Genomic DNA, 14,039 nt, shown 5'->3' with positions numbered 1-14,039 from the left:
TCCGGGTTCGCCTGTTCAAAGCTCCCACGGAGCCCCATCCCTACTAGGTAGGTAGCACATGTACAGTAGCAAGCTGACGGGGGTTCTTACATACGGTGAGAGTACCTGTATGTGTTAATCTAAGATTGACTTTTGTCTTTGGCAAACTGGGCCATAGCAGCCAACCCCGCTTTGATATCACATGTACCTTTCAGTAGGTACAGGTATTCTCGATGATAACAGCTGACCTGAGCTCTGAAAATCAAACTTTAGCTCCAAACACACAAGCACGCAAGCTTAGGAGCCATTGAAATCACTGCTTCTTGGTGCTTCCAAATTCTCCAGCTTCTGCATCATGAAATTCGGCTTGCATTTTCACCAGCATCTGTTGGCAAAATGGTCCGATGATTACGTTGATTACAATGGCCTCCGGCAGATGATACGGCTTGCATCACAGCGGGAAGAGCTCCCAGCAGGTCGGTACCGCACAAGTTTCTGAGCCCACTTGTCCCTTTCTTTAACCAGTTTCTATTTAGAGGTCTTAAAATGCTTAGGAGAGAGTATGCAAAGCTTTGAAACGTCCCACCAGAGAAAACACGCGTCCATCATTCAGCGAGAGGCTGGCCTCTGTGCCACAATTGGCCTGCCTTCGACGCCAGCGGACATCCCCGACACCTATATTGTGGAACAGTCCGAACTTGGCTTGATTCTCTTTGTTTACGAAGAACTATTGCGCGAAGTACACGAAGTTGAATGGTTCGATAGAGTAAACGAGACCGCTATAACAAAAATCTTTGGCAAGATTGCCAGTCGGTTCCGAGACGAGAAAAGCGGTTACCATCATCTTCAGTCACAATGGCTTGCAATGCAACAGAGTCTCGAGAATCTTCGAGTAGAAACCCAAAAGAGATTTTCTAATATTATAGCTGATATACGCCGAGTATGCTCCATGACTCGACAGCCTACACGATCCTTATACATAAGCGCGTTCATTTGGGTCGACCGCGCCCCAGAGAATTCGTATAATTGGATCAAGAACGACAATTTTGCTGCATTGCGAGAATATTATCTCTCAAATGATCCTCCAATAAGCACGCGTCAGTCTGAGTTTGAAAGGCAATTTTACAGCTTATTCATAGCTGCGATTATGATGGAAGCAAAAGAAAGTGCAAATTTTCTCCTCATGTTTGTGACCGAGCAGGATTGGGCCATGCATACAGATCAAATGTTCTTTTTCTTGGGTTTCTGCGGCTACATGAAACAAAATGGCTCACGGGCCACACCTACACCCGAAGATTGGCTCGTCAAATTATTCAATAGGCCTGGCGCTCTTACTGCTGTCTTCCTACGCAATAAAGATATCCACGGGCGTCTTGCGCTACATTACGCCGCAAAATACGGACTAGAAAGCTTCGCAAAAGCGTTAACACGTTGCGCAATTAATTCAAGTGATGAGAATCTTGTTGATATCTTATCTCGGAGAGACGACGATGGCATGACGCCACTACACTATGCCGTCCTATCTGGCGAAACATCACTCCTAGCCATCCTATTAAAAGGACTGGTTGATTTTAGTGATAAAAAGCAATCAAAGTTTGATCCTCAGCTTCTGTTTGGGGATCTTCTTCTCCTATCCGTAAGAAGCAGCCAAGATGATATCGCAAAGATCTTGCTAAACCATCAACTTAATATCAACCACACAACGCGTCATGGTGAAACTGCCCTTTACTGCGCGGCTCAAGCAAATAATGTGGACCTGGTTAAGCTTTTGCTCACCTATACTCAACGTGGGCTTGATGCAAATATTGCAGCAGCTACAGGATGGACTCCACTTATGGTTGCATGTGCAAATGGACACAGCGACGTTGTAAGCTGTCTCTTGGAGGCTGGGACTGAGCCTGAGAGTTGTGATGCTTTAGGGTGGACCGCTCGAGAACATGCAGTGTTCAGAGGACACCTTGGTATTGCAATGCTTTTTAAATCGACTGCTTCAGAAAGCATAAAGGGAGGACCTGCAAGCTCTTCTAGAATGAATTACAAGAGACCTCCTCAGAATTCTTTCAATGGCAGCAGCGAAAAATTAGTCGTCGTCAACCTCGGAAGCACTCAGGGGGGGCATGATCGCGCTGCATTCGAGCTCTCTCATTATAATTCTCAGAGGAGCTGTGGTACCGAAGCAACATCATCCCTAGTACTCGAGATTTCTGCTCCAGGAACATCAGCTGATGCAAAGGTAGTGCGGCTGCCAGTACTTGAGGATCAAATCAACCAGCCCTTTATCTTCCAGGCCAAAAATGAAGCACCCCTTCAAATATCCGTCCGACTCTTCCGCCGTGAATCTATAGACTCGATGGTACTCTTGAGCCGTGGAAACACAACGCTGGATCATGGAAAAGTCTTTTTTGGAAATAAACGCGAAAGCATGATTCGTGAAGTCACCGTTTTTATGATGGACAAAGAGACTATGGATTTGACGGGGACTGTGATGCTGAGCTATGTTGTTGCTACGCCTTTTGCAGGCCTTCGGCAGCCAGACACAGCAAATTACCAGAGACAACTAGGGGATCCGGTGCGAATTGTTGGCCACAGAGGTATTTTTCCTTCAATTTTTGATGACTCACTTGACTTTTGTATTAAGCTAATGATATTGTAGGCTTGGGGCAGAATACTGATAGCCGATCGTATCTGCAGCTAGGAGAAAACACAGCCATGGTGCGGAATAACGCATGGATCGGATCTATATTCGAGTGCTGACATGCAGTGCCACAGTCTTTTCTATCTGCCTTCAAATTAGGAGCATCGTTCATTGAGGTATGCCAGCCACCTGTCCAAAGATCTTGATTTCATCATTACTCATAGTTTATAGTTCGGTATTGCGTCTTTCTTTTCATGAGATGTGGCAGCTCTGACAAATTTACAGACTTACAAATTACCCGCGATCTCGAGGCCGTGATATTTCACGACTTCTCACTAAGCGAATCTGGAACGGATGTCGCCATTCATGACGTCACCCTCGCTCAGTATAGACACGCAAGTGATTTACAAGAGCCGCAAAGCATAACTCCAGCTACGATAGATAAGATGAATGACGGATTACATACCCAGTCGCGAAGGCGACGCGCTTGGTCAACAGGTGAAGAATCTCGCCTAAGAACTGTACAGCTGCGTGATAGATTGCGTTACACTGTAGATTTCCAGAGCAAAGGTTTCAAGCCTAATACCAGAGGAGATTTTATACAGGGCTCATTGACTACGTTGGATGAGCTTCTTGTGGATTTGCCGGAGGACATTGGTTTCAACATCGAAATGAGTACGCCTTTCTCTGTCTATCTATCAATGAAATCAATAGTGGCATGAACTAATCATAATGTGCAGAGTATCCGCGACTCCATGAAGCGGTAGACGCTGGAGTAGCTCCAGTTACCATCGATATCAACACATTCGTCGACGTTGCTCTCGAAAAGATCCAGAGACTAGCTGGCAACCGGCCAATAATACTCTCATCGTTCACGCCTGAAGTCTGCATCCTGCTCTCCGTAAAGCAAAAGACATATCCGGTCATGTTCATCACAAATGCTGGCAAAGTGCCCATGGCAGATAAAGAACTCAGGGTCGCAAGCCTGCAAGTGGGCGTGCAGTTTGCTCGGCTCTGGAATCTGGCTGGAGTCGTCTTCGCGTGTGAGGCGCTGCTATATTGTCCCAGACTTGTGCAATTTGTGAAGAGAAGCGGTTTGGTGTGTGCTTCTTATGGGCTGCTGAATAATGAGCCTATTCTTGCACGAGTAAGTTTTTCTCTACTCCTCCTCCATACTTTTGAGTTTAGCATATTATGGAAGCTGCTCTTGTGATCTGATGATAACGCTGCTGAGTAGAAACAAGCGGATGCTGGCGTGGATATAATCATGGTGGATAGGGTCAAGTTGGTTGCGGATGAACTGACCAACGATGTTATAAAGTCTCATAGTCTCAACTAGAGTAGAGGGGAGAAAAGAGATACAGATAAGATAAGAGACAAGGGTAGATATGAAATATAGAAAGGAGAAAAAAGAGGCTATTGCATATTACATGCATGTAACTTCATGTTTGGGTTGGCGCTATTGGCTCTCTGCAGGACTAAGACGATTTAGTGCAGCTCAGAAGTTGAAATGAGAGATACGTAGTACTAAACACTGACTTGACTCGTACAGTGAAATCAATAAAATGATGCACAAAAGAGATCAATTACACGTAAATCGCCTCGTGGATGTGCTTTGCAGAATAAACGAGTCGCTGCATGACGTTTATCCGTCACTGATTGGGGGAGGCCGCTGTGGCGGTGCTGAAGCTGGCGGTGCAGCATCTGCTCAGCCCAACGAATGGATCCCAGCCCCCTCCATTAACCACCATCAAATGTACATCAAAAACTCTCTATACGAATGGGTCATTACCCCGTGATGGCAGCGTAACAGCCTCTGTGCAGCCAACGGCACGGCTGCTAATGTCTCACAAACCATCGCCAACCACGTACCTTTACGCTCTTCTGCAGCCCAAAGCCCCTGCAGGCCGTCGTCATTCCAGCCCACCGCCCCGTTTTCTACAACAATAACAATCCCCACCAAGCCGCCACAACACGCGACCACGATGCCCTGGCCCGGGCTGCGCTGGCAAGGCTGGTCAGGCCGTCAGCCCCCCGTGCCACCAACCATTTGCCGCCAGGTGAAGGATGGGCTCGGCGCTTGCCGGCGTGTTCGTAGGGGTCTGATCGCTAACGAGACACTAAATGGGACGCTGAGGTGAATCAGTCAAATGAGTGAGAACCACGGGACCCCTGGCCCTGCTGGCCCTGGGCAGCTTTAAATGCGTTGATGCCCTTTGGACAACAAAGACGACGAGGCAAGAAAAAACTTTGACGTCGGACGTGGCATCGACCGTGCAGCATTTAGCGGCAATCAATTGATATTTAATAGACGGAGGGACTAGGCAGCAGCTCACTCATCTCGATACGATACAATACAATTCGAAAAACGAAAAGCAAAACAAACAAACACAATATTCACCTTCTGCTCGACTCTTCTCATCTCTCCCTCCTCTTGCGATGCCGTCCTTCACCGGCACCACCCCCGAGGCTCTCCTCGGGCGCACCGACTCCCTCAATCCCGAAGCAACATGTCGCGGCTTCACCTCCAACGGCCGGCCCTGTCGCCGTCCCGTCAGTCCTACAGGCCAACCGCAGCCGTCGCGCAAGAAGCTATCGCCGCCCACCCCTGACGACGATAGTGAAGGCTCTTACTGCTGGCAGCACAAGGACCAGGCCGGCCGCTCGGGCAAGTCGACTCCCGGCTCGGGACGACCCTCTGGCGGCGTCATCCGCGAGGAAAACCGTACGAGTCTGGACACGCTGGCGGATCGCCTGGGGCTCGTGGATATAAACGACAATGGAAGGCCCAGCGGCGGCCGGTACTCATCGGAAAAGTACAGCAGGCCCAGGCCAAAGTCGACGACCTTCTGCTTCTGCTTCAGCGTCCCGGAGGAAGACTTTGACGAGGCCCCAAGACCTCACCAGCCCAGACCACAGCCTCACCCCGTTCAACCACAGGCTGCTCGGCCATCGACCTCTTCGGCGCGTCCATCACGACCACAGACCTCTCATCACCAGGGACAACCTCGCCCCTCCAGTTCTTCAGCCCCCACGGCAGGCCACCTCAAGTCTCTCATTCCAGACTCACTCGATGCCCACACTTCCTCGGTCCTCATGAAGGAGGTAGCCAAGCCACCTTCCGATGCCGACGAACCCGGTTACATCTACATGTTTTGGCTCACTCCTGAGTCGGCTGCTGATCCGGCCCCCGTCGACGCCGCAAGAGACCTCCTCGCTCCTCCTCCCCGAGGCGGCACCCGCAGCAGACGACCCAGCGATGTTGTCTCTACATTCGCGAACACCAACGGTCAAAAGCCAAAGACTATGCTTCTCAAGATTGGCCGAGCAGCCAATGTCCAGCGCCGCATGAACCAATGGTCCCGCCAATGCGGCCACTCCATCACGCTACTCCGCTTCTATCCTTACATGTCTTCATCCACCCCTCCATCCTTCGACGCTGCGTCCTCTCACTCCAATGGAAGAGGTGCTGGAGGAAGAGCCCCTTCCCCAGCCGCCGCGGCTGCTGCCGTTCATCCCACACCTCATGTCAAGAAGGTGGAACGCCTCATTCACCTTGAACTTGGCGGCATGGGACTCCGTGCTGACCTCGGCGCTTGTCCAACCTGTGGGCATGAACATAAGGAGTGGTTTGAGGTAGAGGCCTCGAGAGATGGAGTCAAGTCTGTTGATGACATTATTCGTCGCTGGGTGGGATGGGATGATGGGTCTGCTGCTGGCCGGCGATGATTGGGAGGACATGACGATGTTGAATTGATGAAATGATTGAGGAGGAGATATGTTAATACTGGCGATGAATGATTTTCCTTTCAATTTGATGGCATGATGTTTATATGACATGGCATGGCATGGCAGGCGTTCATGAATATAATAGAATACACAGATATAGTATGAACTTTTATATATAGATTGAGCTTAGCATATACAAATAACAATTATGCAGACGTACTGCAATACTCCCTTTATCCATATGAATATCTCACTTTCATTTATTGATCACTTTTCGCTCGTTTCCATGTGCTGCGGATAGTATTGGTAGCTTTGGGTCTCATTTTCCGCTCTGCATGTATTAGGCTACAAATTTGTCGACAGTATGAGTTGGAAAGATCCATCACGTTTTCATAATCAAACAAAGGCTCACCAAAATAACACTAATGAGAAAGTCCTAAATTGAGAATTAAATCGCACCGATTAAACAAGTCTAATAATTTGCGGTTGAACATCTTCCCAGAACTTTCTACCACCAAGCCCTTTTGCCAAAGAATACCACAAGCCAACCCTAACAAACTCATCTGCATTCTGCGTCGGCATAACCAGGAGACCGGCCATCATCCTATTGTCATAATATTCTTGACGCATAACTCTATCGCTGAGATCAGAACTGGAAATTAAGAGCATTCGCATCTCGTCCATAGGAGCGTCCAGATACCCATAGCCATCATGAAGAAAGCCTTGCTCATCCCAATCAAGGTTCAAAGTAGCCACGTAGTTGCCACATTTCGAATATAGGACGTAATGAAAGGGGTAAATGTGCCAATATAGCTTCTCGTCTTCTGAAACTTTGTTTATACAGGGTCTGCTGCTGCTGCTGCTGCTGCTGTCCTCTCCCTCCTCTCCCAGAGGCACCATCTTGTACATTTTGGCATTCAGTTCTAAATATGCGCTGAATACGCGGCCGTAGGGGTTTAATTTGTCAGTGACGACATTGGCGGCTCGTAGTTCGAATTCCGGCGTATGCTCCACATCAACGAAAAACCAGTTGACGGGATCTGGACGGCGTGCCCAGCTCCATGAAGGTGCAACGTATCCATATTCGCGTGGCTTAATGTAATCTTGGTAGGTTTGTGTGGTGCGCGATATCCACATCAGTCCTGTGTGAAGATCAGCTTTCCATAATCCCGCTAGGTACTCTAGATCAGGAAACGAGCTGGCCAGAGCCCTAGAGAGACCAGACAAGGCTGGTAATCTATCTCGTTCATAAGAAAGCTTTCTCCGGACGTAGAATATAATCATAGTATACCATTGGTTCAGAGCATCACGCATGCTCTTGTGAGATTCCAAAGCAGGCTGTAATCTCTCGTACCGCGTTCCGTCCATCGACACAATCTTGTCTTCATGCCACAGGTAGGCCATGTCATCTCCGATAAGTAGTTTGCGTTTTGAAAAATGGCTTTCCTGGAATGTCCATCCCCGTTGAAACCACGGCGCATTTTCAGACCTCCACCTATCAACCTCGAGTGTGTCGTCGCGTACGAGTCCATCAAAGACAGAAATTTTTGTATATTCTGTTATTAAATCTAGTGTAGGATGCTTATACATTCGGAGAAATAGCTTTCCTTTGACTGATGAGTCTATTTGAGAGTTAAAATTTATTTGCAGCGTATTCGGATTATGAAGCCTGTCTAAGAATCCAGTCGAGCATGAAGTCCCTGTAACAACACAGAGTGTAATGAAACTGTTGGCGTATATATTGGACATTTCGAAAGATTCTCTCGTCCAGTCAGCATCATCGTCTTGAATAATACACAAAGCGTCAACCCATAGATACCGCAGGCCAATCGCGCGGCATAGTTTAACAGCATCTGCAACTGTTTGTGGCATAGTATGGAGCTCAACTTCCGAGAGATGCCCCTGTAGAGTATCCCTAGTGGTTTTCAGCTGCTTATCTGCTTCCTCTTTGGCACCCCAGCAATAACTTATAGCTGCATATTTTTTGACAAAGGCGTTCGCGGCTGCTGGTTGAAGCTGGGGATAATTCTTCATCTGAACCAGCCGAAGACATGGCTCCGTACTTGATCCCACATCCAACAGACGCGTAGGTAGGTATACGCTGTCTTCTAAAGCAGACTCATTTGAAGATTGAGAGATTAGCTCGCACAAGCGATCCACCGCCGACGCCGATAGAAGCCGGTTGGAAAATGGTCTCTTCTGAATATTGAACCAGGTGGCGCAAGGGTCTAGTCCTTCATTAGCAGCATGCATATGTATAAGTGCTAATAATAATGCATCTTGTAACATCAGGGGAGAGATAATAAATACCAGAGGCTTCAGCGTAAACGTTATAATGAAGTGAGTGGTTACCCGCTGGCTCTCCCCCCACCTCAATCGTAAAATAGACATAAAGTGAATCAAGTGTCGTCATTTGATGTTCGCAATCTTCTGTAGGATGATACTCTCCCAATCTGTAAAAGATCTCAGTAATGATGAGTTTTATCTGACCAGAGTCGCCGAAACCAGTTGGGCCCTCCAAAGCATTTCCAAGCTTGGGTAAAATAGAGATAATGTCCCTTCTCAAGATATCACAAAAGGCGCATCCTTGAGAGGCAGTCGCAGCAAGATTTGGAAGATTCGGAAGTGTATCTTCCCTCTTATAGCCTAGATTTAAGCGAAGATTTAGAACCTTTTCTCCTCGCCTTTTACTCCTTAGTGTGAAGTGGTGATAATAGGCTCTTGCTTCGAAAAGATCGATATTCCCAAAGAAAAGATATCCCTCTCCATTGTACTTATATCGGACAGCTTCGCTATGTTTTGCCTCGTCAAGAAGGAGTAGCTTGCAGTATTCGCAAGGTTTGTCCAGAAGCAAAATCTTCTCATTGCTTTTGTCTATCTCTGGAGATCCGACTTTACTTGAACACGCCATTGCTGTTGAGTTGCGACAGTTGCTTCAATCGAGAATAAGTATGACCGAAACAGGCGGCTTAAGTAGCTTCCAAGGCTTTATAAGACTGACACTGCTCATCATGGTAGTGAGGCGCAGCTCTTTCACAGGCATCCATTACAGGGAGCCTTAAAATGTCTGCATTGTGCATGCAGACATTTGTATGTACTTAATCAGCCTAGCGAAATTTTCTGCAGCCCTGTAATACAGCAGGCAGCATGTACAAACGTTTGTGCAATATGTCATATGGATTTTAACTATAGGATTCGTAGATATAAGCACATTTATCTAGTCTTCTACTACCAATTCTATACAAATTTAAGAATGAATCAAAGCTAGGAACAAGGCTTATCAATTGAATGCAACATGTGATTGTATTGGTATAGTACTACTATTAAACATTTGCATCATAAGCTTCGATTCCGCAGCGCGAGGCTACGTCAGCTAAGCTCCATCCAAGGGTATCAACAAAAAGGCCACCCGCCCACTCTTTCCATCACTTCCTTCTCAACCACATTATCATAATATCATTCAAGATATCTCAATTAATAAACCCTTTTACTCGGGAGGGGGAGTCGTCTCCTCCTCGTGAGTGTGGATCGGAGGCTTCTCGGTGTCGTGGCCAATCTTGGCTTCAACATCGCCCTGCTCGGCACGGATAGTAAGGCTGGTAGCGACCTTGGTCTTCCAGGCAGGAGTTCCCAAGTACTTGATGCCATTGGGATCCTCAAACATGGCCTCGGTCTCTTCCAGGGTCTTTCCAGCAGTCTCAGGGAAAAGGAAGAAGACGTGGAAGAAAGCGACGGTGTTGAAGACACCGAAGATGAGGTAGGACTTCCACTTGATGTTGGCAAAAGCCACTGGGGTGAAGAGACCCAGAGCGGTGTTGAAAGCCCAGTTTCCAGAGGTGGCCATGGCGACACCCTTGCCTCGAAGACGGAGAGGGAACAGCTCTGGGGGGTAGGTCCAGGAGACGGGACCCCAGGTAGGGGCAAAGGAAGCCACGAAAAGATATGTGCAGGCAATGAGACCCTTGGCGGCGGAACCAGTAACCCTCATGGACTGAGCAGCGACGTGGTCGATACCACCGGGAACAACTACACCGTGAGTGGCGAGGATACCGGCGTTGGCGTACATCCAGAGGGCCATAAGGACGGAACCGACGAGCAGCGTAGGACGGCGACCCCACTTGTCGACCCAGAGCAGAGCAGGAACGGTCATGAGAACGTTGATGATGTACTGAATGGATGAGGCGAGCAGACCAGCGTTACCAGTGTAACCGGCCATGGAGAAGATGTTGGCAATGTAGTACATCATGACGTTCATACCAGTGAGCTGAGACCAAATCTGAGTGAAGAGACCAATAAAGGTACGGTTGATCATGTTGGGCTTGAACAGATCAAGGTAGGTGACATCAGCATGCTGGCGCTCAAACTCGCACATGTCCTTGATGTCCTGCAGCTCGTAGGCAACAAAGGGGTGGTTAGGATCACCCTTGCCGTGAACGAGGGTGAGCACGGCACGGCAGTCCTCCCAGCGGTCCTTGCGGGCGAGCCAACGAGGGGACTCGGGAAGAAGCATCATCATGAAGAAGAGGAAGAAGGCGGGGACCATCTGGAGACCCCATGGGATACGCCAGGAGGCAGTGTTGTACTCGAGAGGGTTCTGCTTGCCAATAAAGGAGCAGCCGTAGGAGATGTAGTACATGATGAGGATACCCCAGGTAATGGCCCACTGCTGCATACCGATGAAGCGACCACGCTTGGAGGGAGGAGAGATTTCGGCAATGTAGACGGGAACCTGAGCAGACTCGATACCGACGGAGAGACCGTTGATGATACGGGCGACAATGAGCATACCAATGTTCTGAGAAGCGCAAGAGAGAGTAGAACCAATGACCCTGAAAAATATACCGTTAGTATACGGAAACCGGAGCTGCGTTTAAAGAATTGGCGTTTCTGTAGCTTTCACTCACCAGATGATACATCCAACCATGATGGAGTACTTTCGTCCCAATCGATCAGACAGGGGGCCGGAGATCAGAGCTCCCAACCAGGAACCAGCAGCCATGGAGGCGGTGATACCTCCCTGGACCAGAGAACGGGGACCACCACAGGTACCGTCCACAGTGGTGGGAGGGTTCTCATCTTGGTTGAAGTAGCATAGATACGACTGTTCAGCCAGCTGGGCCGAGACAGACGAGATATCAAAGCCGAAGAGCGCGCCGCCGACGACGGACACGCCGGCAATCACGTAGATGTTGCCGATAGCCATGGCTCACGCAATCACCCTGAGTTTACTTGTAAGTAGGGGTCTTGACCATGAAACGCGGTGACAAGAAAAAAAGAGCCAAAAGGAAAAGAGAGGATGGGTGTAGGGGAAGGCCTACCTATATATATACAAACGAGCACACTGTACTGCTTTGAGTGAGTGAGCCCATCGTTACGCCGGAATTGTGCGAGCAGCTGCCAGTTGGATATTGCGGGCACATGTCCGCGGCTTCCCACCAGAAGGAGACGAGAGGCGTTCAATACGATGGACGATCCTCCTCGGCTGGCGGCTCTCCTAGTCCTAGGGGAAAGCTTCCTGAAATTGGTTGGTCAATCCATCAGTCAACAAGCAGGCCACGAACGAGGGGTGTGGATTGATTGATGGGATGTGGAAGTGGATGCCTCTCCAGGATTTTGCGGCGTGATGAGCGTGGGTAACGAGACATTGGGATGTCTCATCGCGGACTCTTTCCCTGGACTCATCCTGCCCGTAGTGCTCGTAGCCAGCAGGTATTGGGTACTGACGCTTCCGGGGGGCTGGAACCAATGCAACACGAGTAGGATACATTTACAAGCAGCATAGCATCGCTCAGTTGCAATAGCAGCAGCTGTGTATAAGTCGCATGCGGGAGCGACGAGACGAAGGGAGTTGAGCGAGCCTTTTGCAAGTACCGAATACACCAGCGCCGAGGTATGTCATCCGGCATTTGAAAAGTACTCGTTACCTAGAACGGCGCTCCCCCCCTGACCTGACCCCCATAGAAGCCACCAAACACACCTAAAAAACTACCCCAGCACGAACAACTTCATGCCCCAATAAACCCCCCAGCAAAGTTGTATTTCCCCACACCCCTCCTCCAACTCTTTCTCCTCATAATCCCCAGGCCCGATCCCCTGGGGAAAAAAATGCGTTTGGAAGTTGGGTTTATTGTGGGTGATCTGGGGGCATGGAGAAGCGTGAGGTGAGCAATGCCAAGGCCAACAGAAAAAAACAAGATGGGGGAAAAAGAAAAAAAGAAAAAAGAAAAGAAAGAAGGCAATAAAGTGCAATAGCTCTCGTCCAGTACTTCACTCCCCTAATAGCTACACAAACAGTATCCAATTATAATGCAAAAGTCAGGGGCCCTGTATGCAATGCAAGTGCTTGTACCTCTCGACTTGTAACAGCTGATTGGATTACGTACAACATCAACTTTTCTGAGTTCCCCGAGCAAAGAAACAGCAGCAAATCGTCAGCTCTTCCAAAACAATAATGCCACTAATAACAATGCCTCTCCTATATCCCAGTCTCGCCATACTGCACTCGTCTACAGAGCACGAGAAATCCCATCCCCAGCAGCTCGGTAGCACCACCCGTCGCTCGCGTGGTGACACGACCGTGCCGTGCATACGACTGGGTTGCCTTGTAAGACTCGCGTGTATCACCATAGCACATGTTTACTTTTTCTTACTCGTAAATCTACCCGTGTCTACACGTAAATCTCTGTATCATCTGGTGAGAAAAGTATACACGGAGTACCAATAAGAAAAAAGATGAAATAAAATATTGGTTCTGCCACCCTGGTTCATGCTTGTTCCAAGGCACGAGGCTAGAGGTCTAGGGGCCCCGTCCCCTCTTCCCATGCGCGAGGATCGCCACAACAAGCGTTTTCTTGCTCTTTTCGTCGTTCGGAGCGCCAAGAGGATGGAGCTTGCGGTTGCATGTCGCCGAGAGTTTGGCCGTCCGCGGAAGAAGGGGGGGTGTGAAACGCGATTGATCAAGCAAGTGAAGAGGCAACACGTCCAGATGGCCACTAGAAGCTGGTAAAAGGCTGCGGAGAGCGAAGGACAAAGATTCTTTGGGTTTGCGGCGTCTTGGCCGCAGCGATTGTCGGCAGCAAATTGCCGATGCTTCAATGTGCGGTATCTAGAGTCAGCATCTCCGTGTACGATGGACGATGGACATGGTGGTGTAGTGCTGATGAGCTTGTAGTATTGGATGTCTGTCATAATACTGCTACTGGATGTCCATGCTCTTTTCCTCTCTCTTCTTTTTTGTAGTAGCCCTTGTTCACCGTTCCTCTCGCTAAAGTCGCATTCCAAGGTACAGATGCCCACTGCTACTCTATCCGTTTGTGCTCTATAACATATAACATTACCTGGTTAGCACTGCATGTTTGTATCGACGCATTGATGTCGTCTGCACTCCTCGAGAAAGCTCAAAGATGGAGAAAAGAAACAAATCCACGCCCCCCTCCAATCGAGGCAAGTAAAAGCAGCCTTGCCCACTGTAAGTTAGCTCCCGAAACCCGCTCTCGCTGCGTAAATTGCTAGGTACTCTCGCAGGGGGGGCCTTTTAGGCGTCGGCGCCACTGTAGAGGCGCGCTGTAGGCTCTCCGCCTCCACTCCCCCGGCCTTTGGCGCAGCCCAAAATGACGTCGCGGGCTTTTAATCAAAAATTATCTCTCCGCCGGCTTTGGCGCGGCAATGCAGCCGCGGCAGATGTTTTCGTAAGTGC

At 49.0% G+C, this 14,039-nt stretch overlaps 5 protein-coding genes across 5 annotated transcripts; 2 read left to right on the top strand and 3 right to left on the bottom strand.

The window, feature by feature from the left end:
* Positions 1-334: 334 nt before the first annotated feature.
* Positions 335-4,506, top strand: GGI43DRAFT_427513 (Glycerophosphoryl diester phosphodiesterase family domain-containing protein; the record flags this gene model as incomplete). The annotated part of the gene is made up of 7 exons (XM_083208814.1): positions 335-455; positions 516-2,570; positions 2,633-2,691; positions 2,774-2,837; positions 2,900-3,289; positions 3,355-3,761; positions 3,852-4,506. The coding sequence occupies 7 exons, from the start codon at positions 335-337 to the stop codon at positions 3,951-3,953; spliced, it is 3,198 nt and encodes a 1,065-aa protein (XP_083060549.1). The 3' UTR covers positions 3,954-4,506.
* Positions 4,425-6,610, top strand: GGI43DRAFT_49510 (meiotically up-regulated gene 113-domain-containing protein). Its single transcript, XM_083209905.1, has one exon. It carries the CDS (start codon positions 5,054-5,056, stop codon positions 6,341-6,343), a length of 1,290 nt encoding a protein of 429 aa, XP_083060548.1. The 5' UTR covers positions 4,425-5,053; the 3' UTR covers positions 6,344-6,610.
* A 59-nt stretch (positions 6,611-6,669) lies between these two features.
* GGI43DRAFT_405448 (HET domain-containing protein) lies at positions 6,670-9,407 on the bottom strand. Its single transcript, XM_083206022.1, has 2 exons — positions 8,654-9,407; positions 6,670-8,571 (listed from the first exon to the last, which is right to left on the bottom strand). The coding sequence occupies exons 1-2, from the start codon at positions 9,252-9,254 to the stop codon at positions 6,806-6,808; spliced, it is 2,367 nt and encodes a 788-aa protein (XP_083060547.1). The 5' UTR covers positions 9,255-9,407; the 3' UTR covers positions 6,670-6,805.
* Positions 9,408-9,501: 94 nt separating this feature from the next.
* GGI43DRAFT_405445 (general substrate transporter) lies at positions 9,502-11,579 on the bottom strand. Its single transcript, XM_083206021.1, has 2 exons — positions 11,248-11,579; positions 9,502-11,172 (listed from the first exon to the last, which is right to left on the bottom strand). Exons 1-2 carry the CDS (start codon positions 11,544-11,546, stop codon positions 9,831-9,833), a joined length of 1,641 nt encoding a protein of 546 aa, XP_083060546.1. The 5' UTR covers positions 11,547-11,579; the 3' UTR covers positions 9,502-9,830.
* Positions 11,420-12,365, bottom strand: GGI43DRAFT_405444 (uncharacterized protein). The gene is made up of 2 exons (XM_083206020.1): positions 11,662-12,365; positions 11,420-11,562 (listed from the first exon to the last, which is right to left on the bottom strand). The coding sequence occupies exon 1, from the start codon at positions 12,108-12,110 to the stop codon at positions 11,844-11,846; it is 267 nt and encodes an 88-aa protein (XP_083060545.1). The 5' UTR covers positions 12,111-12,365; the 3' UTR covers positions 11,420-11,562; positions 11,662-11,843.
* Between the last annotated feature and the right edge of the window lie 1,674 nt (positions 12,366-14,039).

Source organism: Trichoderma evansii, assembly GCF_050947405.1.
Source record: "Trichoderma evansii strain SZMC 28006 chromosome Unknown GGI43scaffold_10, whole genome shotgun sequence".
NCBI lineage: Eukaryota > Fungi > Ascomycota > Sordariomycetes > Hypocreales > Hypocreaceae > Trichoderma > Trichoderma evansii.
Note: the sequence above shows the minus strand (reverse complement) of the source record. Positions and strands in the feature narration are given on the sequence as shown.

Coding starts and splice junctions, on each gene's coding strand:
- GGI43DRAFT_405444 (XM_083206020.1), bottom strand. CDS start 12,110: ATGTATCCTACTCGTGTTGCATTGGTTCCAGCCCCCCGGAAGCGTCAG.
- GGI43DRAFT_405448 (XM_083206022.1), bottom strand. CDS start 9,254: ATGGCGTGTTCAAGTAAAGTCGGATCTCCAGAGATAGACAAAAGCAAT. Junction 8,572..8,653: donor CGTTTACGCTGAAGCCTCTG/GTATTTATTATC, acceptor ATGAAGGACTAG/ACCCTTGCGCCACCTGGTTC.
- GGI43DRAFT_405445 (XM_083206021.1), bottom strand. CDS start 11,546: ATGGCTATCGGCAACATCTACGTGATTGCCGGCGTGTCCGTCGTCGGC. Junction 11,173..11,247: donor ATGGTTGGATGTATCATCTG/GTGAGTGAAAGC, acceptor TATATTTTTCAG/GGTCATTGGTTCTACTCTCT.
- GGI43DRAFT_49510 (XM_083209905.1), top strand. CDS start 5,054: ATGCCGTCCTTCACCGGCACCACCCCCGAGGCTCTCCTCGGGCGCACC.